The following is a 25,955-nucleotide window of genomic DNA, read 5'->3' on the forward strand; positions in this document are numbered from 1 at the left end:
CTAAAATCCAATAATCCAATGGGTGAAAACGATAATCCAATAATAAATTTTAAAGTTTATTCAGATTTCGCACTAAAACTATACCACTCATAATAAATCTTATGTGACTAAGTTTCACGGTCTAAAAAATCTATACATAATTAATTGAAAGACTAAAAGAGAGAGAGAGAGAGAGAGAGAGAGAGTAAGAATAACCCGTACGTTGAATTATATATTAATTGATAGTCAACATGAGTTGGCTGCATTATATTAGACACAGAATGTTTAAGAGATAATTTCAGTCGTGGCTGCTATTCAATGTAGGATGTAGATTTATATATATATATATACGTAAATAGTTTATATACAATGAATGTGCTCTTGAAAATTGTAATGAAAATCGTAATCCCTACAAACATTGCGACATTATATATATGCTAGTATTATATGTGTTTTACATTATATACTTATTATATATATGTATATATATATACAAAAAATTTTTGAGCAATCTCGCACCTATTGCTCTTGCTCGTGCAAGATTACGATATTTTACATCCTCTTCGGCGTGTACCAGTGAATTGATTCCCCATCTAAATGATGTTTTTGATTACATTAGAAGCGGAATTTTGTATTTAGTTATCTATATGGCATGTCCCAATTGATTCATAGATGAATCAACCTTATAATATCTATGTTTTCGAAATAATTTACAAAATTTTCTATTTAATTTATAACTCCATTTACCCTCGTATTGTTTTTTAACATTAGGCGCACATTATATTCTTTTTTTTCGCGTTAACACAAATTATTTCCATGGTACGCGCGGGATGATTATACGGAATGATTAACGATTCGAGTTAACATTCCGGGTTAACGATTTGCTAGCTTTTTCTAGATTATATTATCAATTTATAACGTATACAGAAAGAAAGAGAGTTCAGTTAACGCTGATCTAGCCTGGTGCCCAAAGTGTCAGAAACATATACATATTATTGTACGGATTTTCTCGTGTAATTCTGCAATTATTCTCTTTTGCTATAATAAAATATACAGTTAGTAACAAATCAATGAAATATAAAACGAAATATCTGATGATATTATCTCGTATTCGTCAACAATTGTTTTTACTTAAGAATGCTCATTAAAATACGTTACATTTGTGAAATAGAAAATGTCATTTCCATCAGCGCTTTGAAAACAACCAATATTTATTGTCGATACTTCTGTCAATCACACGTCGACAATCCGACCATAGAATCCAATATTTCTGCAAACCAACTAACTCCAGCCAACAAGAAACTGTCGACTCCTCCAGGCATCAGTCAAGATCTTCTGCGGATGAATGTTCATATAGCATATAACAGCGACATAATTTTAAATAACATAAAACATCTATAAGATAAAAAGACGTCTCATATATTAGTATGTATAGTTTAAGCAAACAAGTTTTTTTTTCCAATTCCTGATTTCGACTACTACACATATGTATATATTTTAAACTGAATATATTCAATGTTAAAATCATTAATGTGTTATTAATGTGAAATTTTTTTGGGTTCATTAGATCCGTTAGATTTGTCTGTTTATGTCCAAATCTTTTACATACTAATATATAAAGACATTACACCTTACATCAAATATAATCGCACACAAATTACAAGACCTTACGTTTTATATTCTACACGTAATAAAAACGTACTCTCAGAATAAACAGAGACGCTGTATGAGAGACGCAAGTTTAACAATACACACGGATCGTGCATCGAATACATTTGGAAGGTGTGTATCGACAAGAAACATCGATTATTTAAGAACCATTTCGCACAGAAGCGAGTGGGACGCTTGCCTCTCGCCAGTGTGTTAGACAAAATATTGGCTTTACCGTAACTTTCTTTAAAATTCTACACAAAGTCTCAAATTTCTGTGCTTGATTTTGTTTTGCATCTTGCTACGTTATATACACGAAACGTTAAATTTTTACAGAAGCAGATTTTTATTTGTATTAGATTCGTCTCGTCTCTTCTAAACCCTTAATTATGTAGAATAATATATGTCATATGTTTCTTTAATTACAATTACATGACAAAGTTTGAACTACATTTTGACAGAAAGACTAAACGCTACGTTCACATATTATTGTAATTTCTCTAGCACTTGCGCCAAATTTCTATCGGTAGTGCGTTTTGAGATCACGGGATGTGGTCACGGATTATGATTTTCTTTTGGTTTCTCCAGATAAATATAACTTATAACAATAATAAATTAGTCGTCGTCGAATGTTTGCATAATGCAAACTTAATTAGTGAATACAATAATCGTAAATATAATATAGAACATAATCATCGGTGTATTTTATAACAAGTAATTCACAATTTATTTAATATTATGTAGAGCATTCGTAATTATTCGCAAAGCACTATTCTCTTCGCTTAAATTTTCCATCTCGCTAATTTTAATCGCAATATTTCGAAAACAATTATTAGCGATATTTAATATATGATGATATACATGCATTATGCGTAATTTATGCTCAAGATCTCAAAACTAATGAATTAATGATACAGTAATTATGTAAGACACACACGCACGCGTACACACACACATACACACACATTATTGGATTGTTAATTATTCAAAACTTATTCGTCCGACATTCATAAATATATATATATATATGAATATATACAGGGTGTTCCACCAAAAGTGACCACTCCCTTTTATCTTTTAAATTAAAAGAGAGGTATGCATAATTTTTTTATAATGATGTAGATATTTTGATATAAGAAAAATTGTAGCGCTGTTTGAAAAGAATACAACGATATATAATTTAATATAAATATTTTACATATTATACGAGTTTTATCGATTTGAAATATCGCGGGCGACGTCTACCTTTTCACTTTTGGCCCTGCGATATAGCAAACTTCAATAATTAATTAATAATTAACAGCGTTACAACTTCAATTGACATACGTTAATTTCTAACGCACGAGTCAGAAGTTAGCTATATCGCGTTAACACGAATAGCTTTTGTAAGCAACTATTATGCTCACAATAAAGTTCAGTTTAAACCATTTAATTTGATATACCTATATTTATTATGGTCTATCTCTTTTAATTTAAAAGATAAAAGGGGGTGGCACTTTTGGTGGAACACCCGTATATATGTATATGTATATAGATATATTATCTTACACCTAATATTTGTTATCATTTTGACCAGGCATGATTAAAATTCTAACAGATATAATTTAAGTTTATACTTTCAGCGCGCGGCCAAGTTGAAGAACTCGGCGACTTTCGCTACTTAGCAGCATTGTCTCACTCCTTAACAAGTAGTTAATCCATCTAGACTTATGATCCCTTAATCAATTAATTATTATCGACCGCGCTTCTCTACGATACTTGTTTATGATGGCCTTCTCTCTTTCTCTTTTTCCTCGCTCACCAGTTTTCTCTTTTAGAATCTCGAAAGTCATTACCTGCGTTCAACTTTATTGTTTGCAAACGTCAAATACGCGCGGACGAAGCGCCAGGCACTTGGAGATACAGAAAAATTTATATATTGAGTTGTTCTTTCTAACGGTGGAATCTCGAGGTTTCTTAATGCATCATCAATATTATTTGTTCTCTGGATTATACTGAATTATTACGGGCCATAGCCATAAACATTAGTCAAACTCAATTGAGAGATTTAATTAAAGTGTTTAATATAACAGTACTCCATTTTTTTAAGACTTAAACTAAAAGACTAAAAGTTAATTTAAATATAATTTCCTTTAGTTTGTAAGTTAAAAAAAATTATTATACATTTAGCATAATTTTCTTAAATTTAGAAAGATGAGTTAAATACAGTACGTTTTACACTAAATATACAAGACTTTTGCATTTCTAAAAAGTTTGAAATTATATTAAAATTTTTTTTTTTAAATATTACATCCAACACTTCAACTAATTTTCCATCACTTTCAGAAACTTGAGTTTCAACTAATGTTTATAGGAACGACGAATTGCTCTTGTCGTGAATGGATAAGGGGTCATATTTCTTATTCTCTTTCGTGAATACGATGTTAATCCACATTATATTGCATTCAATTTCCTCATTAAGAAGTTACTTTACTTACTGAACTGGCTAAACTTGCAAAAACAATTTAAGCATGTCAAAAGTTATTCTCTACTTTCATAAAATAAACAGTTGCTTTTAATTGTAATATCGATAATATATTTCGTGTATTACAAAATATAAAATTTATTGTTAGAAAAAAATTAGTAGACATTGGAAATGTATTAAAACGTGACAAATAATACAATGTAAAAGAAAAGAAAAACGCCAAGACTTCTTAATCAAGAATGGTACACTGCACAATTTCGATATATCTTACATTTTATTCGAATATAATAAATGAATCGCATTTTTTAACAAATTCAACTTCCATCGTAAATTACATTATCTAAAGCAGTTGACGATGATGCAGAATGAGTCGTGGATTAACATACGGATTGATATGATTGCAATGGAAATGTGAAATTAATTCTAATTCATTTGTCAAATTAATTCTAATGAAAGGAATTTTTGATGCCCCATTGTTGTTTTCTCGACAGAGCGATGAGATCTATTACTTATCTTTGTTTCTCATATTAATTCGCTTAAAAGACACAACACTATTAACTATTTATTCATTCACAGAAAATCAATCAACAAAATAAAAAAACATTGTATGGTCGCTTTCCTTTCTCTTAACGCTATCTTTAAAGCTTTAATTAAACGGTATACGTTATCGGGCAGATGTCATGAAACAAAAGAAAAACGCATAGCCGCCAGATTTAGGCACTCAAAATTCAGCTAAAATCATTTTCCATCGTTAACAAAATGAGTCGATTTTATCCATAAAGCGTTACTTTTACAATGTTAAACTAGTAAGTCGTCGTTCCTGTGCTGCGTTATGCGGTACCTTATTTTACCAGACACACTGCGATCATTTTAGAGACAGACTTCACCTCAAAAAGCGATTAGTAATAGTATATTCATATACTATATACATATACTCATATTTAAAAATTAGAGATGAAACTATAAACTTCTCAAAAGTTATATCTAATGTTAATATCGTTCCCGGCATTACGCTATCATGAAATGTTATTATTGATCGCTCATTTGCTGGCACTCTTAAAGCTGACACTTTGAAATCTATGCATTTCGCACACGCCTTAAGTAGCAAACTTACACTATAATGTCGCAAGTCGTTAACGTTTTTGAAAGCTAAAATTTTAATGGAGATTTTAGTATTTTCTACTTTCGCTGCATTAGTCTTCTGAACAAAAATTTGTGAAACGCAAATCTTTTATTGGCTTTGAAACTTCTATATAATATTATAGATATGAGAAGCAAAATTTGCATTTTTTAAGAATCAAAAGTTTGATATTGCCAATTATTATATAATTGAGATTTGTTTAATTACATATCTGTACAATCTCATGAATTTTTCTGTCGCGCAGAAGATTTGATGGTGAATGCGAAAGTAAATATACTTGTTTTTTAAGATAGCATTAATTATTTTCATAAGAAATAATAACATATATATATATATATATATATATATATATATATATATATATATATGTGTATATATATAAATTATTTACATTAAATTTTGCCTTATCTTTGCCCTTAAACTTCTAAGCTGCATGCTACAAAGTTAAATAGCTTTTTTCTATGTTTTACTGGCTTATTTCAGTTCCTTCTGTATTATATATTTTTTTTCACTAATTATTTTACATACTTTTTTATACAGGATTTGAATATACATAATTCTAATATGCATGATCAGTTTCAGATTCTCTGATAAATCTAGAGTTGATTTTTCTTTGGCTTTTACAAGCCAATCTCTGCTTAATTGCAGAGCTTTTTTTTAACAAGAATATGATTAAAAATATGAAAACATTTTTCCAGTGAATTGTTAAGTTTGACAGAAAGTTTCAACAACTAAAAATATTGAAGTGTGGAGCTGTGACGATCAATGTGACTTCTGTGACTTCTAATTCAATATTCATTAAAAACATCGAGCTTATAATTATCGAGAAATCTCTAGTTAAGAAAAAATGTGAAACATTTAAAACATTTTCCATAATACCTCGTTACTTCATTAATATCAAATCAGGGCTTATCAAATGTATCATTCTTATTTTTCCATGAATATCTACGAATAAATGATCGAGATGTATTTACAGGTAAGGGTAGTCTTGTTTTATTTTCGGTTTACTCGGCGCATGAAATTTTTGCTCTCGGAAAAACGCGAGGAAAAGCACTGATACGAGGTGCTATTCTATATTTAAAAATTCCCAAAATATATTTAAAAAACTCACCAACGGTTCTACTCTCCTCCATCTCCTTCTAAATAGTTTCTTTGGAATCGTATATGATGATCCAAATTTCTACTAGAATTTAAGAGCACAGTTGGAATCCAGGCTAAATCGTAAACGATACTCAACATGTTAACAAAAAGAACTTCCAAGATTTTCTTCAATTTTCGTAAAATTTCTCTATTCGCTTCCAAGAGACCACTTCGGGTGCGTTCCACTTAACGCCCGCAACGCTCCTAGAATCATTTTATCCTCGTTTAACTTTCGATGAAAAACAAGGATAAAATGATCCTAGGAGCGTTGCGGGCGTTAAGTGGAACGCACCCTTCATGTCCTCAAGGAGATGGACGAGACTAAGATCTTGTGAATGAATTTTTCTTTTTATAAATATATTCCGAGATTTTTTAGACAGGACTTTATATATAGATATTCGAATGTATTAATAGGTCATGTATGTTTTCATGATTCACCGATTCTTAACAAATCTAAAAGAACTGAAACATATTATCAATAAAAAATGTAAAAAGTAAATAAAAATGTGCCTTTTAAGTATTATAGAGAAATTTTTGATCGCAGAATTTAATACATTAAGTATTACTATGTGAAAAAATAAAACTCCTCGGGCAGTTTTATAAGCAAAAATGTGCGAGACATGATACTTAACATGTTAAATCCATCCATTATGCTGCATTATTCATCCATTAATGCATTCGATTGTACATAAAATTTCAAATTGAACCTCGCGGTTCACCGATATGCCTCGGCTCCTTTTGGTATTCGATTACTGTCATCGATTATATTATCGCAGCTACTCATTCGTCGACAATTTGCCTTAAAATCTAATTTGGTAGTCCATAATTTGTCTTATAATCTAATAATATTTGTCCTTCACATCACTTAGTTACAGCTCGAAAAATGACGATTCATAATATATTTTCTTGTCGCTCATTCACATGTGTGATACCTACACATCTTCAACAACGCGAATAATTTTTTTTTGTTTTACTCTCCTTACTTCTTCAGTGTATTTTCTTTTAGCTATCATATATATAAGTTGTCTTGATGACTATTATATCCCGGCTATGCTTACATGTTTCGGAACAGATTATACATAATAAAAGTCGCTAGCTCACTCAATCGCTCTGATGTCGAAAATAAACTTCACTTAAAACTTGCAAATTTTAAATGTTCAACGTACACATTATCAACTGTCTAGCTGTCTCTGTCGAGGAGAATACGGACTTAACTTTACTTAATATGTTTTACTTTAACAACTAGAATAAATATTATTGATGGTTTAAGGACCTCTTTCCATAGTTTTCGATATAATAACATTATAAACCTAACATTAGAATCATTAATGTATTTGAACATTTCCGCATTTGCATGATCGGTGATTCAAGAAAATAATTTTCAAAAAATATCTTCTCTCAATAAAATTGTTGTCATTAATACTGATTCATAAGCTGTCCAATGTTATATATTCACTTTTGTATCAGTTGAGAAGAAATTGTACAATTGATTGCAATAGGAATTTGACAGTTTTTATGAAGCGCTCACAAAATCTTGACATATTAATGATTCTAATGATACACAATAATTTAGCGACAGTTAATACGTAATTATATCTTATACATTAACAGAATTTCTATCCGTACATTAATAGGATCCCTATTAATATCCTATTCACATAAGCTAGATTATATATGTTATTTGCAAGGCTTGCTTATTTGTATGCGTTATTGTATTATTGTTCCAAAAGATCCATTGAAATAGATTTGCACAAGAATCGTCATCATTACAATAAAAATACGAAACCTCTAAAATTTGGCATTATCAAGTAAAACATAGCTACTCTCTTACAATTAACAGCTTACTCTCTGACAACTAATTAAAGGCTTTACTCTTATAATACTCTTATAACTAATCATAATCCTGGATTTTAATTCATTCTTAAAGCATAATTGATCCTACAGCTAATACATGTGTTTGCATAATTTCGCATTACATCGATGTGGTATCCGATTTGTTTTTTTTTTTCTTTTTTTCCCCGAAGCATCATGCACTGCATTGACGAGGCCCATATCTAATGCCATATAAATTCGACTTATTCATAGCCATCTTTTATTTGAATAGATAAATACCCCGGCTTCTCTCTTATCTCGGACACTAAACATGGATATCCGCGTTTACTTTCATCCCCTACATTTTTATATCATGCGCATTTAACACAGATAAAGTTGTATCATTAGAATTGTATTCTAGTTTATATAGCATCATTAATAGCATTACGAATAGCTAATGCGAGCATAGATTATGAGCTGTGTGCAACGTGCAGATGATAACGACTTAATAGAAATTAAAGTGAGACGAATAAAATGTACATTTTAACGATTAGTAACATCAAAGTAACGATTAAACTATACCGGATTTGGATCCTTATAGCTTAGTGTCCAGTTTGAGAGTAATGCTTGGAAGTAAAGAGAGTAAGAGTAAGTAGGAAAGTATCTTTCTGCAGTATTTTTTTAGTGAGTCATACATGCAATTGATTAATCAAATATGTATATCGAGAATGACTCTCGATAATATTCCTCTCAAATGAACGCTAGCCATCAAATTATGACAAAGTCATATAAATAGCATGCGTGCTCTACATAACACTCCTCGACTAATTCTACTACATAACTGTCTTTACGAAGATTATATCCGTTCTTATCAACTATACTTCTTAGTCGAAGTATACACACGAATTGGTGTTGCTTTATCGATTTTTCAAGAATACTTCAAGATTATTTTAAAATGATTTTGCGAGATTTAGACTGATTAAAACTGTGTCGTATAAAAGATAGTGGTATTGTAATTCAGAAGATGCGACGCGATGTGATTTACGACCTTTAAAGGCATCTCATCATCTACCGATAATCTATCGTTTTCTATGTCTCTGCAGCACGTTTAGAGATCTAAAATTTACAGAATTTACAGGATGGAGTTTCACTCCTCGCGAAATGAACTATACACATGCAACAAGATAACAGTCTCGCAAACAGCGATTTATATAATTATGACTTTGTGTGATTTTGGTTTTTTCTCTAATCAAATTCTTTTGCACACAAATGCTAGGGAAAATTCGTCCCCTGGAAAAATTAAGATTTCATTGTAAATTTATTTAGTTAAAAAGTACTCCTGTACTTCGATATAACTGAACTTCATATTTGAAACTCATTAATTTGGGAGAGGTGACAATCCTCTCTATGATTCAATCTAGCCTAAATTTCATAAAGAAAAAGATAAAACTTATCTTTCGTTTATTTCGATCGCAGACGACTTTTCCCATTAGTGCAAAATATTTTTCATCCGATCTATAAACAGTATTAACTAAAAGCACCTCTCGTAAAAACTTATTTTATACAAAGAAAATCAATCGAAAACTTATCCTTACTGTACAAATGTGAATATAACGTATAATGTCACACATACACATTAAAAAGCTATTGTGTACAGACTTGATTAAGAATAAAGAAAAAAAAAAAAAAAAAAAAAAATAAGCGGGGAAGAAAAAAATACAGTCGAATGTTCATATTGTGAACTATATTATGCATTTAACTGTATTATAAACTATTTGAACGTAAAATAAACTTCTCCTGCGCTATTCTCTCATTACGTAATCAATTTTCCATCGCGTAGTTATGTGAGTATATATAGAATATGAATGTCATAAGTCAATATGACATTTATATTTTATGTATATTCGCATATGAGTAAGAATAGATCTCGAGGAGGAAGTTTATAATACAAATATTGTTCAAGAAAAATTCACTATATAGACATTCGACTCTACGCGCGCAAATTTATCATTGAAGAAAATTGCCCTAACTGTTAAGTAGTCGCAGAACTTGGAACGCGACGCGTTTCGATCGCGGCTGCCATTGATCCGGGCTGCTCGATGAAACTTCTCGCACCCGTCACTGTGCCGCAATTGCATGCAATCTGTTTTCTGACGCTAATAATACGATAATCCAGTTGGCGACGCAGGAAAGAAATTATGCGAAATACATGACTCGTTTCGTGTCGGCGTGAACCGTGATCGCCCGTGCCATTGCTCCCGGTGTCCTGTCCTCGCTACAACCTGACTGATGAGATCCTTCCCCACTGTAATATTAAAATTGTATACGATAAATATCGTGCGTATAATTAGATTATATATATTATGCAATCTGCTCCATTGCATCGATTACGACAAATGATAAGAACTCAACTCACCTATCATGCTCTTTCTCGACCAAATGATATCTTGCCCGGAATGCTACCAGATGAGCATAATACGCCGGTGCTGGTATACTGACGGATCTTGTACACCTGACATAAGTGTGACACAATTGGTACGTGAGACATTGTAATTCGTCACTTTCAAAGTGATTATCATCCCAAAGAACATGATAATGCGACGGTCGTGATGTGCCCTAAAATAAATGGAAGCAAATATTTATAACATCTGACAAGTATGTTCTTATGAAAAATTGATAAACTTACCTGGATACCCTGATGACTGCACAAGTAAAAGTCAAATTCTGTCGGATGAGTTATGCACACGTCGACAGTTGTGCCTGCCGGGATATTTCCACTTTTTCCACTTTGTTCCTTTTTGTCCGCGCAGAACAAACGTGTGTGATGTCTCTTTTGCACTACGATAAACGTAATGCCGGGTCTGTAGTCGATCTCGAGCTTGAGGCACGCCTCACGAATGGCAGTTAATTCGTGTTGCAAAACCGTAAGAAACTGGCCTTCGGAGACACCGTCACGGTACAGAATTATTCTATGTGGCTTATATCCACCCGTACTCTTGTAAAACATTATCAGCAATTCCCTTAAAAGAAAAAAGCATTGTTAGAAATGACTTTTATATAAAATAAAATAAATAGAAATAAGCAGAACTATAGTAAAAGCTAAAGTGAATACGATATTTTTCATGATTATTTTTTAACGACTTTGCAATCTATTTATAAAGCAATTAATTTTTAATAATTTTATAATAACATTCATATCAAAAATTTATCCGAGAATTCCGACATCGTATTTATTTTATTGCCACAATTAATCTATTGAATCTTACAAAGCACAAAGATTTATCAAAGTTTTATCATAAAATTTTGTATATAATTAAAAACTTTATATTGAAATTACATTACTTACCTAACCATCGAACTGAGCTCCTGAATAATTTCCTGCCTATGTTGCTGAACCCTCACAGTTGCCGCGTATCGAGATGGATGAGCATCCATACTACCTACTACAGCGGCTATGCTAGGTTTTTTGTTATCTCCTGCTGGCGGATGAGTCACATCAGCTCCAAGAAATATAACTGGTTCGTTAAATACTTTCGGTCTTATGCTAGGTACTAGAATGCTATTGATTCCTCCTAATTTGACATTTATTTTAAGACAGAGATTGGATAATGTTTGCGGTGATGTCTTATTGACATTCTTCGCTTGTACACACTGAGTTGCCATACCCAATAATGTATCTCCTACTCTTTTCACTTCAGCTAAAAAAGGCAAAAAAACTGGCTTTAACACGTTCGTGGAAATTGCACAAAATTAGCTACTCGAAAATCAAAAGTGAATAAATTTGCTTTAAAATGTATTATATAATTCTAAATATTCTATATTCCTTTTCAGATATGAACATTTATGTATAATTACCATATACAGGAGTTTTTCCTGGTAATACAACGCAAACTAATTGCAATTGCGAGAAAGTTGATTTCAAGTATCTGAACATAGGTTCGACTTGATCTGGTCCAGTGGCATATTTACAGAAGCATGGCTGTCCAATAATGGGCATACCAGCGTCATTACTAATTTTCTGGAGTTGCGTCGTAAATGAACGTAATGCGTCTTCACGCACAGTTCTTTGCGGCGCAAAACAAGCAATAGCCCACACTCTAATTTCCACTCCCGTAAAGAACTGCTTACCACGCATATCCCATACACCTTGATTAGGCATCGCCTGTTGCTTTGTCTTTAGGGAAATGTATGCGTTATTGAGTGTTTAAACGAATTGCTTAAATAATATGTAATTATTGCAGCTGATACATCAGTCTTTCCATATGCAAACATATTTTTCTCTCTTATTTCATTTAATGCAATTGTTGATTCACTAGACAATATAAATAAATGTGTAACTCAAAATCTAGTAAAAAGAGATAATTAAAAATGTTATTACTATGCTGCATAGAACAGGTACTGATAGCATCAGACTTTCGCAAGTGATATCGGACTGCAAATGTAACATTAGTGTTACATTTGTAAACCGTGGATTACAATTCTCTACTACAAAAGAGAAAAATTGTATTCATCACTTTTATCATTTACAATAATTTCTTAGGATAATTTGAATATTCGTTACACTAACAGCCCAGATATCAAATCAACCAGGTCTAGAACCCATGCATTCATTTGACAACTTATGGCCACATGTGTAGAGATATATGTCAAATATCTTATTACTAAACAGACGTTAACTATAATACACGCGACATAAATTATGAAGTGTAAAGGCTATTATATTCCAAAGATGAAAAGTAACAATTAAATACGCCAAAATCAGGAGAATAGCGATTAGCATAAAAATATCTTATAACCTTTACAGCTTTACAGATTCTATAAGGAAAATGTAATAAATGATTTATGGAACATCCGGTGCTATAAACTTATGCCTGCTAAAGAATAATCAAAATGATTAGCCTCTGCAAATGTGTGATTTGGCTAGACCTGACTGATTTAGTTGGAAGTTTCTCACCTGTCCACTGAGGGAACTTACGCGCCCTCCGTACTGTAGTTTGGGCGGAGGTAAGACACGACCCCTGACTTCCATCATACTATTCGATATAGTCAATCCAAATTCTTGTACGTAAGAGTCATTGTTAAAATCAGCCCTTCTGACTAAATTGTTAATCTCTCGTTCACGGTCTGGCGCGGAACGTGCTGTCGCTTTGATCATAGTCGAAGTCTGCATGTCAGTCAACTTTTTAATGCAACGTTGTCCAGCGACGATATTGCAAACCTAAAATCATATAATTGTGTAATTTTATTTTTCAACAAAGAAAAAATACATTAATTAAAAATTTTGTATACAAACCTCAAGCGGCAAATACGTGTGTTTATGTTCTTGACCAACTTGTAAGCAAGGAAGATGTGGATGGCGCAACTTCATTTTGTACTTATCTAAGAAATATTTGGCAACTGTACATTCGACCGTTTGTCCATTTTCCAGTTGCAATGGAAATCTATAATTCATGATAAATAATGTATTTATATCTTCGATTATGTTTTATTCTAACTATATCATCCTTTTAATATATACTTACGATTGCATTTGAGCTGGTTTACGTGTAACATTGCACACTCTGTATTTTCGCTTCATAGCTCCACAGTGAGTTATTTCGATCTTGAGACCCTTGATTTCTTTGGTAAATTTTACTCTCTGAGAATCCGTGAGTGGTTTTCTTTGTTCATTGATATCTCGGATATCTAATACTTCACACATGAATTCTATAACCGGCTGCGCTTTGTAGAAGGCAGTGGCAGAAACTAAAATAAAGACAGATAAGTAACAAGTCGTAAATCATAGTTCGAGTTGAAAATTTATCTTCCACTTACCATCAATATTTAACATCATTTTCCATTGCGATGGTCTCACTGATTGATGGAAACCAAACCACACTTCTCTACCTCCACCTAGTGGATGATAGTACCCTTCTGGTGTACTAAAGAACGATCTACCTACTGGAGTATATGTCATCGATGGTAAATGCCTCATTACAACGTCTAAAGCAAGAACAGCATCATATGGAATTTGTCTAGTTCGTCCTTCGAGAGCTTCTTCTAAAGCAAATAATGAAACCTGCGCCAACCATTTGATGACCACTCGAAAAACTCTGTCTTTACCCTCACCAGGCAGTGTAACCTGTAAAGACAATTATAATATTAGTTCGAAATCATACATTTACAAACAGCAGTGCAAAATGATAATTTACCTCTAATTCTACTTTGTCATGCCCAATAGGCAAGGGGTCCCTTGTGTACAAGTTATTTCTGCCATCAAACACAGGCTTACGAGATTGAAATATTTTAGTATAAGCATGAACCATTGTTTCTACAATTTCTCTATTAACTTTCCGAGGACATTTATCAGGTTGTATGCTGATGTCATAGTGGTGTACATAACCACGTGGCATACTAATTTGGAAGTGGTTAGCTCTCAAACCGATCGGTCTACCTTCTCGTCCTATGTTTGGTCTTCGAGGGCATGTAAACACTGAAAACAATATTAAATTATTTACATAGAGCCAATTTTTCATCAGACTTGTAATTCAATAAAACATAGAATTATAAAATGAAATTACTTGGCAGTTCTGCAGGTTGAGGAGGAGTGTGTGCCTGTTGTGCTGGAACAAGCCCCATGTTGCTGGGAGCTGCAACACTACTTGCCGCAACTCCCGCAGTTCCAACAGAACCACCACTTGTTGAGGGTCCAGGTGGGGGGGCTGTAAAAAATGAAACAATATAAAATATTTCATAAAAAATCAAAAATTTTACAAATTTTGTCTATTTACAAAGTATTACAAATAATATTACATAATAAAATGTTTGAATTTGTCATCTTTTATTTCTTTCTAAGTACTTTAGAATGTAAATTACTATAATTAGATTGTATAACCAATTTCTGTACATAATATTATCCAGAGTAAGTTGAGTAAAATGTGTGAAGCAATTATTTGAAGTCGAGTATTAATGCTTAAGAAGAATTTTAAGCCAAAGTTAAACAACAGATTACAGTATCTTACACTTCTTTTTTTACATATAACACCACTGATTATAAACATAATGCAGAAAAACATCTGTATATATTTCAAAGAATAAATAATAAAATATATTTTTAATATCATTTTTCTATTTTAAACAAATGATATACAGATTCCAATATAGCACAAATAATCAAATATAGATTATCAAATATGTAAATGTTTTTTGACATACTCAGATTTAAATCTTTCCGCTAATGTATAATTTTTAACATCTACAACTTGCAAAGAGTTATATTCCCAAAGAGTATATTCCCAATCTATATTTGTGTACTTGTAAAATATATAATTTATAAAAAAATACAATAATTTTGCGAACATAAAAAAAATATGGCTTTATCTCCAACTTGAAATAAGCTTAATTTATAAATAATGAAAAACAGATTATGCATTAATATTAAAATGTCACAAGCATTTTATGATGTTAATTTCATAGTTTTTGAAGCATACATACTATATTTTCCTAAATTGTTTCAACATATAAACGCTTAAAAAACTGCTTTCGATAAACACATTGTTTAGCTTGAAACAGAATTACTCATGTTAAAAATGTATGATAGACAGCTAGCTTATTTCAAAATAAATATTTCACCTATAATATATATTTAAATATATATTTGAATATAAATCTGAAAGCCAATTACAACCAAAAATAATTATCTTTTTAATTAGTTAAAAAGTCATTAGTCAAAGTTTCCTACTAAGAGTTATTACATTTTGACATAATTCTTTCTATGACGGATAATCGAAAAAGGGATGGTCAGTTGCTAGATCAGGATTAGCTAACGCGTTGACTATCGGATTGCGGATGAATGACGACACGCGTGCCTGTTGAACGAGGTTCATCCGAGGTCATTCAATGAATCTTCCGCGGAGAATCACGCACGGACGTCGCGACATCCTCGTCAAGTTTTAAACACGGTTGATAGACCACAAGGTGTTAAAAGAAACATCCGAGGGTCATTCCAAATGTCGAACAATCGAACGAACTCGCGAGCTTTACGAGCTCGTGAGCTCGTTCGTTGCGAACGTCAGCGACATGTTCAGCTTGTTTACGGGGGTTTTCGCAATCCCCTCGGGTGGGTACAACAATCCAATGACACTCACGTTGTCCTGCGGGGTACATTTTCGCTGTCGCCGAGTGTAAAAGACCAGATAACCACTAATAAATAAGTAAAAAAGTCAACACAAGACCCCACTGGCCACTACACGCTTCCCCACAACACGCACTGCGAACGACACCACCACCAAACGAGACCGTCCTCCGCAATGGCGTCCGCTAGCGCGGCGCCCATTGGCCGCACTCGCGACAGACTGCGATCACGGTTGAGAATTTTTCGCGCCAGTCACAACCAGGGTGCGTCTCGTTCGCAGGTTATTATACGCGGGATATGAAAAGTATTCAAATTATTCTGATGAATTCTTATTGATTGCACAAGCTTTCGCAAGCAATGTACAAAATTTTTTAACGTTAAACTTTTTTCGCGTCAAAAGTAGATATTTGTCGATGATAATGCTCTATAAAAACTCTAAATGTAGTTCTTTTCTATAACTCAGCGTGCAGTACGAACTGCTGCCAACCTTCGAAAAAATTGGCCAGATGGCAACATTGGTGCAGCAACTTCCGACAGATACTGCGAGTGATACGTGCATCGTGTACGATTGAGTGCTTGCATCATCACTGAAAATGTCGATTCCCTTCAGCGGAACTCTCACGCGTGCCCCCGGTGGCGTTTATAGCGCGATCTTAAAACAGTTGAAACGCGTTGATCTAAAACCAGTCAAAAAGATCAATATTCGTTTCGACCCGTTCCATGAACATGTCATCGATACGAGGTTAGTCTTCTATGGTCCTCTGCACTTGTCGCGCAGCAACATTACGATGTCGCGGGAACAATCAAATGAGAATATCGTAAAACGTTATCGATTCTTTGAAAGCATTATGTATTTTTGTCAAATATATGCGATATTCATCAAAATCATACTTATTTTTCTAAATCTTTAGAAAAAGTTACGTAAAATTATGCAATTTTTATAAAAAGTTACAATAAAGGAATTTTTATACGAAACTTTAGTCACATAATTTTGTAATTTCTTTATACTACACGTGAAAATTTTCTTGAATAAAATTCCTAAAGATAAATACAAAAAAATTGGGAATAATACAATTGGATCGTACATTGATTTTTCGAAATATTAATATTTTATTTATTCAAATCGCGTTGCCTATATGACGAAATATGAATTGAATGTACACGTTTCGAATGAAATTTGTCCTGAAAGGTTTTAAGACGGATATATAATGATTAACTATCACGGATGGTCAGGTCAGGTCAGGTTGAGTAGCAATGACGTCGATAATACACGCACGCGCAACTTGCACCCCTCGCACTAGCTAGCAGACGATGCGCAGCTCTTATTTATAGAAGAGTCTCGAATCGTGTGTTATTGCAGTCGGAAAAGGATTCTAGTCGCGGAAAATTCTTAAGCTGTCCCTGCTCCATCTTTCCAAGATAACTCTTGTAAGACGTGTATCACAGTGCATAAGAGAAGTAAAGAAGGAGAAAACTCTTTTCATCCGCCCCTTCGTGATTGTGAAATATTGTACGATTTTGACGTTTGTACACAATCGCGGTCGCGTTCGATACCGTTTGCGACATGAGTCGTCCACCTCCCTCGCTTTAATATTGAATTATTAGATAAGAACACCTTTTTCTTTCACTCTCCTGTCGTTAATTACCAAATCTGTCTGTGCACAGTGCTCGCACCACTTTGAATAACTCGTTTATTTATAAAAAACTTCTTAATGCGACCATTTGATTATATTTTTAATAACAGTGATAAAAATTTAATTTATAAATAAAGTGTTCTGAGATATATAAAAGACATTTGTGATTTAGATTATGAACATGTTTTTAAATGATTGGCCTAGATATTTCTATGAATGCAAAAATGTTTCAACGTGAAGAAGCTAATCATCTATACTTAATTTTTCTTTTTGTTGTATATAATTAGAAAGGTATTAAGGATAAGTACACAGACAAATATTTTCTGGGCTATAATATTTCTTATATTCCTTATTTCTAATTGTTTAAACAAAATAAACTCACCATTACATTGGCCACATCCATATGCTTTGCCAAGCATGGAGACGGCTGTAGTTATACGAAGAGTACTTAAATCTGGCATTGGAATCGGTAATTGCTGTTCCATTTGTGCCATTTTGCCTGTGAAAGGAAATGACAAACATTGAGGAATAACACATGGACATGGAAATAAAATTGGCAAATGAAAATCATGTTCTATTATAAAGTATTGTGAGAACTGTAACAAAATTATCAAAGAAGGAATAGATTTAAGCAATAAACAATTTAGGTTCTATAATTTTAAAGAGAATGTACAGACATCCACCTCAGATGATACATAAACATAACATGCACAATGTTTTTTACTTGCAGAAATTTTCTACAGTACATTACCTCTTCGAAAATTAGTGCAACAAATCCGTACTGTTCGATAAAAACGGAGATCGTGTGCGATCGCTCTGAACCAACTGTTACGTTCAACCTTCGTAAGTATTATTTGTTTAATAATTTTCATTCATGTTTTAGAACGTGTCGTTATCGCAATTCATTCATATAAGCATTCATATTAAAAAAATGTGTAGAATAATCAATTATGTTTCATAACAATCTTCTCACTCATCTAACAAGTTGTGTATATTAATCAAAAATCTTTTTTCTGTGAAATTAATCATAAACCTACGGCTATTTATTTGAATCATTCATCTGGATCTTTGTTTTCGTCTTTTCTTTCGCGATTATATGCAAATATAAGTAGTAAATAGATCACTCGATTGTTTAATTTTCAGAGTCAGGTGAAAAAATAGTATTAAAAACGGCTCTTTTGACGACCCTGAACATTTTGGAACTTTATAATCAACACATCACTAGATTAATTCCACCTGATCCAGCTGCAATTGAAGCTAAAAAAGAACTCGAGGAAAAAAGGAGAAAGCGAAAACGACCGCATTATAAAATAAAAGAAGGAAGAAAACGCAGACCATTTTTATTGTAATACATTGGCAACTTGTGACTGGTAACAAATCAATTATCACGATGTAGACATTTTTCATTTTTATGTATTTAAATAAAACGAATGTTTCTAGATACCTTTTTGATATATCACACAGAAGATTTTTGTCCTTTGACATATATTGCAAAATATATAGTAATTTAGTGAACTGTAACTGTTAATTCAGAAAAGTTTTGTTACTCATTTATGGCATAAATATTTCATGCAAATTTGTTTAAAGCTTGTTTGAATTTTGTAGAAAGTGATAATGACCGAATAAACAATTACTGCTTACATTCTTACAGGGTTTTTCGCAACAAAATCTTGCTAAAAATCGAAAGGTACTTCGATTTGTATTAACTTCATAATCTAGTACTACAGTTTAAATATTTAATCGTAGCCATAAGCTGCGCAATCGTAAGAAATTACTGATAGTGTTGTATTAGTCTTAAACCTACGCAACCGAAGATAATTTTAAAAAATGGCGAGTCAGATGGGAAATAGTAAAGATTATAATTTAAGGCTTATTGATGTGCTTTATAGTCAGGTTCCAGCATTTACCGACGTGTTTGACGAAGAAACTTGGTATATTTTTGTCATTTGTTTTGTAGCGGGTACTTTTCTGGTGGCATTTATTCTTTCGAGGTTTATAACTATAAAACCCGTTGAATAAGACTACGCATAAAGAACTAAATTATAAAAAATGTACGCATACTTGTTAAACAAGAATACATTTGTAATGTATCACAAATTCGCTTGATAATAAATTATTAATTAAAAAATTAAACAATTTTGTATCAAATATTATCAAAATAAACCCATTATTTATTTTTATTTTTTGTTTAAGTTTTTTAAATAATGTGGTTATTAAAAAAAAATTACGATTACATATAGAATTCCTCGAAAGAACAGAACATTTAGAAAATTTTTGCAATGATAATTAAAATAAACAAGATGACTGTACTTACGGAAGCATGTAAAAGTATGTATATAACCGACAAGTGCTTCTTCGAATAAATACATGTTAAAAAACTTTGCAAGAAATTGCAGGAAATAAATAATTATTCAGAATTCATAATTGACCGCATTTGCAATATTCATCACCTCGATTAGTATTAATTCTTTTTTTAATTTTTTTGTGAAACGCATTTGATTTGCACAGAACCACTGTTTTAACTGAATGGATGATGCTTATTAACATACGTTTGTTGAATACTATATTTTTTATCTACATAATTAAAAGACAAAGTTGTAAATAAAAATTCATGAAGTTCATTTCATTGTAGTCACCAATGTAATATAGCATAATATCAAGTAGTTAAAAGATTGTACTATGTTGAGATGTTTCCGTGCCATTAACAGTAGAATGCATAAAAGGAAAGACGCAAAATATCGTCCAAACAAGCTACGAGAAGTTCGGCAGACCGGTGCAATTCTCGTTTCTCAAGTTTGTCGAGTAGTTCTGCCTCTCCTTTCTTTCGCCCACCTCCTCTCTCCCGTTTCCTTCCATTTCATCCGTACGCGTTTCACTCCCTTTATTCTTTGTCCGCCCTGTGCATCGCTATCGTCCTTGCGGACGTATGTTTCCTTCAAATTCATACTATCAATATCTTTTTCTCTTTCGTACGCTTATGCGTCTTAAATCGAACTATTAAGAAATCTTTATATCTCGTGCAAAAAATAATCATTAGAAAATAAGAACTCGTATGCTCGCAGTTTCACTTGAACAAATTTACTTCACGATTAACATCGTGCAAGATTAGCAAGATGGACGTGTTGAAGTGCGACGCTCGCGATAATAAAATCATAATGCATGGAAGTTGAAACACACCAAACAGTTTCTATGTATTTTCCTACTACAAACCATAAATGTATATACATAAAATATTTTTTCGCACAAAAATCTCGTTATTATTTTGTATCATTCTCGATGCATTTTTGAAAATTCTTATTTTGTATTCTCAACGCTTATTTAACATAGTATAACGTTAAATATGCGGTAAAAATACAGCTAATTGTATTTGATAATAAATTCATCAAACATACTGAACTGAGTATTGCGTGTGTAAGAACAATATAATAAAATTTTAGTAATTACTGAAGCAATCCACAGCATTAGAAAACTGATACAAAGCATTAAAAGTATAGAAGAGATTAAGCAGTACATAAAAAAAAAATAGAAACAAATAAAGCATTAAAGCGTAGAAATTGAAAGCACACAATAGCAAAAACAGAGCATCCGTTCTATGAGAGTCCATAAAGTAGCTTTAGCTAAATTCTATCGTTTTGATTCGACGACGACGCTTCTTGTTCAGCGCGTCGCGCGCTCACCTTATTTTGCGTGTATCCTCGGGTGACAGGTGAATTACGACATGCAAAGATCACGGAGAGCCTTTCACAGTGCTTGCTCTTCACTTTACATTGGTATTCCCGACAGTCTGTTCACACGCACGCACAGAATGACGACGCACCGTGTGTATTGTTCTATCCGCGTGCGTACACGCGGAACTACGTGGTCGCGGCAGCACGGCTGCCGCGGTTATCACTCACGAACTCGAGAAATCGCATCCCTCGTCGCTTCGATGTCAACGTCCATATGCACGACCGCAACTCTGCAACAACAGCCACGTATGAACATCGGTAAATTAATCACAAAATCCGAAATGGCGGGCCGGCGGCAGCGGTTTTAAGTGGTTACACCTTTCTCTGTCTTAAAGCTACTCTTTCTTTAAACAAAAGTATTCTAATTTTTTCTGATTGAAAGTAAATTATTTATAAATACTTTTTTAAAATGATGTGGAATTCTGAGGTATATAACTTGTTTAGTTTATATATAGATTTGAAGAAAACCTCAGAATAGAGCGGCTTTGTTCCTAATGAAATTTGCGCATATCTTTGCCAGTACATATACGACAAATATGAATTCAAATAATTTAATATGTAATAATGTCCCTGAATTTTATCTTATTTGGCACAATTTGATCGGATTGGACATCTGTCTACTATTCAATATCGCGAAGAGATAATAATAATATTAGGTCCTTGAATAAGTTCTCGCTGTTTCTTAAAAGATGGCGTAGCGGCACTCTGTGCATGGAATTTCGTACGGAAACGCATCAGCTAAGTAGTACTATATGTAACCTCAAATTCTAGTAGATACAGTTTACCACAGTGTCAACCACGTGTTTAATTACCTATTGCGAAAATGTCTACTTTTGTGCCAAATAAAGTGTTTTTGCGGGGAATTTTATTGCACTGCTTTATTCAAAAGAAATCTGCAGCTGAAGCACACAGAATTCTTGTTGAAACATATGGTGACAATGCTCTGTCGAATACGACATGCAGAGACTGGTTTAGGCGCTTTAAAAATAATGACTTTGACCTTGAAGATAAAGAACGTTCTGGAGCACCGACAAAGTTTGAAGACGAAGAAACCTAATGAAACTATCACGGGAGCTCGCTATCGACTTCAGATGATGCGTTTGAGTCGAGCTCTAAAAGAAAAGCGGCCACTATACGGGCAGAGACACGACAAAGTCATTTTGTTACATGACAATGCTCGGCCACATGTGGCAAAACCAGTCAAAACTTACCTGGAAACGCTTCAATGGGAAGTTCTACCTCACCCGCCGTATTCACCGGACATAGCCCCCTCGGATTACCACTTGTTTCGGTCGATGGCGCATGGTTTGAGCGAGCAGCGCTTCCATTCTTTCGAAGAAACCGAAAAATGGATCGATTCATGGATTGCGTCAAAAGATGAATCGTTTTTTCGACGGGGGATTCAATTACTGCCAGAAAGATGGGAGAAAGTGGTCTCTAATGATGGACAATACTTTGAGTAAAGTTATTGTAAGCCTTATATTTTAAATTAATGTTTTTTTTTAACAAAAAAAACAGCGAGAACTTATTCAAGGTCCTAATAGATAAGATAATTTTTTCCCATGTAACACGCAAGATATAATCCCTTGTCCCTTTTCGCAAAAGTATTCATTTTTAAGACAAAAGATATTCGCAGAAACACGTGTGTACCCACATATGAAATAAAATATGCTTGATGTAAGGCAGTCATCAAATGTCAACCGATGGCGTAATATTTCTCAACGCTATTTCTAGTTTGCCATTCGTTTATGCGAACGTTCGCGCATATCACTGCAGATGAGAAGACAAAAGCCAAGAGAAACTATCAATAATCCATACATTATCGGACATAAGTTAAGCACTTCTCTGTCTATACTTCCGGCTTACGCGAATCATTCGACACACTTTTTTCATTTGAGAAATTTATCGTGTGACAAATTTCATTTGAACTCCGTGTTTTGGAATATATTATTATGATACATGTTTTATGTAAAATAACAATGAGCTAATTACGGAGAATGTCAAAGTTTTGTAGAAAAAAAATTGTAGCTATTTTTGTGTTAAATAAAACGTTCCATGTCCGATTGCATCATGTTACTGCGAGCATATAATCAATATATACTTAACGTACCATTGGGCACACATAATGCAATATTATACACTGCAATATAACATATAATTTAAATGTAAATTTGCGGACAATGTTAAGCTAACTCCGAAATATTTTGATTATGAAATTCTCAGTTATTTATATAATTAATTCAGTTGGATCTAGAAATCCAATGATTTCTCACGATAGACCAAATTCTACTTTCTAATGTTGAAAATCCAAGATGGTTAATAAAACGAAATGCTTTTCTCGCATCGAAATCTCGTCTTCGTCGTTGTCAATCGCGATGTTCATAAATGAGCCAAAGGAAAATATTTATTTTAAAAAATAAAATAAAATTTATATATAATAAATTCACAAGTTCAATTATTTCAAATAAATAACCGTTTAAAATATTTCTTATTATCAAATTAATTTATTCAAAGAGTAATAGCAGGATTATTTATTCCGGCTTTAATAATATAGTTACACAAAAAAATGTAATTTCATTTTCATCGTTATTAACGCAAAAAGATTGCATTATAAAAAAATACGCATTTACCATGTAAAATAAATATAAAATAAAATAATATTACGTGATAATATTTATTGATGCTTCGAAATTGAATTATTTCCCTTCAGATCAATTTATGTGTACGTAATGCTTGAAGCGTCATCGGTACGTCGCCGAATGTGGAAAAAGAACCGAGACTTCCGCGTGCGTCCAACGTGCGCACGCATTCAAAGGCGTTCTCGTGGACGCCTAAGTATACCCCATACGCGTCTGTATGTTTGTTTCCGTCGCACTACGAGTACGATGAAAAAAGAAATTAGGTCGTCCGATCGGTCGCGCGATACTTGTGCAAGAGACGTTTTACCACACACGTTTTGGCAACCGATAAGTGATAAACCGCAAAAATGTGCTCGCTTATCAAACCTTTAAATTGTCTAGTGTTGTTGAATCTGAAGTGTGTGCGTTTGTGCGTGTGTGTATGTGTGTGTGCGCGTTACACGATCTCGACATTTTTTCAAAGCTAAACTGCTAGATGCTTATAACACGTTTGAAATTCGTATAAAATTACTTTATAACTGTCTGTAATTTTTAAATATTTTTACATAAAATGTATCAAATATATTAAAAATATATAGTCTGATAAAAAGTATACATCTAATTAATTAATTAAAATTTAACTAAAGATATTATAAATTACTATGTAATTTGTCAAGAAATAAAACTTGTAATAAAATTTGTTCATCAAATATCGTAAACGGACTCGCTGGATTGTGTTTAATAAACGAGCTCGCCACCGTACAGCAGCCTTACGGTTTATCGTTTTTCAGTTTGTACGCGCGTCATCACGACGACGAAGACGACGACGATGAGAGAGTGGAAGAACGATGATTCATACAGTCTACTGAACGACCGATGACACTTGTCACTCGTCTAACCTTTAATTCGATCCTTCGCTCGCGTGATGGTCGCCGCGACCGCGTTTTCTCGAACAGCGTGTCGAAAAAATGCCGAAACGCCGTATGCGCGACGCGACTACTTGGCGGCCACGCTCGCAGACGATCGGCCCCGGATCAAAACAAAGAGTCGCGCTACTCCACACCGAAAACAAACTCGCGAGCGTGCGACATGTCGAACTCCCGATTACAAGCCGAATGCCGATGTTGGCGTCCACGTACGCGACACTCTCCCGAGTCTCTCGACACTGCTCGCCTTCTTCTCTACCGTCCGTTCCTGGCTGCTGCTGTTCGAAGTGCGCCCGCTGTTGTCGCTTTCACTCGCGACGCGATGCCGCCAGACGCGCGATCTCCGTGGCGCTCAGCCGCCAAAAACGATCACCAAGTGTCAAGGTTGCCATTGTGCACACGTACGTAGGGTGCGCGCGCGGGTATTGCGCTCTCTCATACAATCTCGCTGTTCCTCGCTTCCTCCCCACGCCACTGTTACCACCGGTCTAAGCCTGCCTGACTGCCTGCCTGCTTGCTTGCCCGCTTGGCTGCCTACCCGCTTGCTCCCTCCCGCCTACCGTTTAGCACCGCCGCCGCGGTACCGCTATCACAACAATGGCATTATCGTGATACCTGGAGCTTATTTCACGATGACACTGGTTGCGGCGCGTCGCGGCTCGCTGCAACGGCCGATCGGATGCACTTGCAAACAGGAAACAGGGCTCGCTCACGTCCGATCTTACGCGTTACTCACCGCGGCTTTTTCAG

At 33.7% G+C, this 25,955-nt stretch overlaps 3 protein-coding genes across 3 annotated transcripts; 2 read left to right on the top strand and 1 right to left on the bottom strand.

The window, feature by feature from the left end:
• Positions 1-43: 43 nt before the first annotated feature.
• On the bottom strand, positions 44-18,668 carry AGO1 (protein argonaute-2). The gene is made up of 12 exons (XM_012363144.2): positions 18,316-18,668; positions 14,747-14,887; positions 14,378-14,658; positions 14,001-14,307; positions 13,709-13,931; positions 13,480-13,627; positions 13,141-13,404; positions 12,042-12,360; positions 11,533-11,884; positions 10,873-11,206; positions 10,603-10,802; positions 44-10,491 (listed from the first exon to the last, which is right to left on the bottom strand). Exons 1-12 carry the CDS (start codon positions 18,425-18,427, stop codon positions 10,383-10,385), a joined length of 2,790 nt encoding a protein of 929 aa, XP_012218567.1. The 5' UTR covers positions 18,428-18,668; the 3' UTR covers positions 44-10,382.
• Positions 16,807-19,840, top strand: mRpL53 (mitochondrial ribosomal protein L53). Its single transcript, XM_012363147.2, has 4 exons — positions 16,807-17,041; positions 18,664-18,776; positions 19,077-19,303; positions 19,585-19,840. Exons 1-3 carry the CDS (start codon positions 16,893-16,895, stop codon positions 19,280-19,282), a joined length of 468 nt encoding a protein of 155 aa, XP_012218570.2. The 5' UTR covers positions 16,807-16,892; the 3' UTR covers positions 19,283-19,303; positions 19,585-19,840.
• On the top strand, positions 19,761-20,357 carry LOC105669927 (uncharacterized). The gene has a single exon (XM_012363148.2). The coding sequence runs from the start codon at positions 19,761-19,763 to the stop codon at positions 19,950-19,952; it is 192 nt and encodes a 63-aa protein (XP_012218571.1). The 3' UTR covers positions 19,953-20,357.
• The last annotated feature ends 5,598 nt before the right edge of the window (positions 20,358-25,955 follow it).

The sequence above is a fragment of the Linepithema humile genome, chromosome 1 (assembly GCF_040581485.1).
Source record: "Linepithema humile isolate Giens D197 chromosome 1, Lhum_UNIL_v1.0, whole genome shotgun sequence".
NCBI classification, from domain to species: domain Eukaryota; kingdom Metazoa; phylum Arthropoda; class Insecta; order Hymenoptera; family Formicidae; genus Linepithema; species Linepithema humile.

Coding starts and splice junctions, on each gene's coding strand:
- mRpL53 (XM_012363147.2), top strand. CDS start 16,893: ATGTCGATTCCCTTCAGCGGAACTCTCACGCGTGCCCCCGGTGGCGTT. Junction 17,042..18,663: donor GAACATGTCATCGATACGAG/GTTAGTCTTCTA, acceptor TTTTACTTGCAG/AAATTTTCTACAGTACATTA. Junction 18,777..19,076: donor AACTGTTACGTTCAACCTTC/GTAAGTATTATT, acceptor TTTAATTTTCAG/AGTCAGGTGAAAAAATAGTA.
- AGO1 (XM_012363144.2), bottom strand. CDS start 18,427: ATGGCACAAATGGAACAGCAATTACCGATTCCAATGCCAGATTTAAGT. Junction 14,308..14,377: donor ATGACAAAGTAGAATTAGAG/GTAAATTATCAT, acceptor TTGTCTTTACAG/GTTACACTGCCTGGTGAGGG. Junction 13,628..13,708: donor AAACCAGCTCAAATGCAATC/GTAAGTATATAT, acceptor CATGAATTATAG/ATTTCCATTGCAACTGGAAA.
- LOC105669927 (XM_012363148.2), top strand. CDS start 19,761: ATGGCGAGTCAGATGGGAAATAGTAAAGATTATAATTTAAGGCTTATT.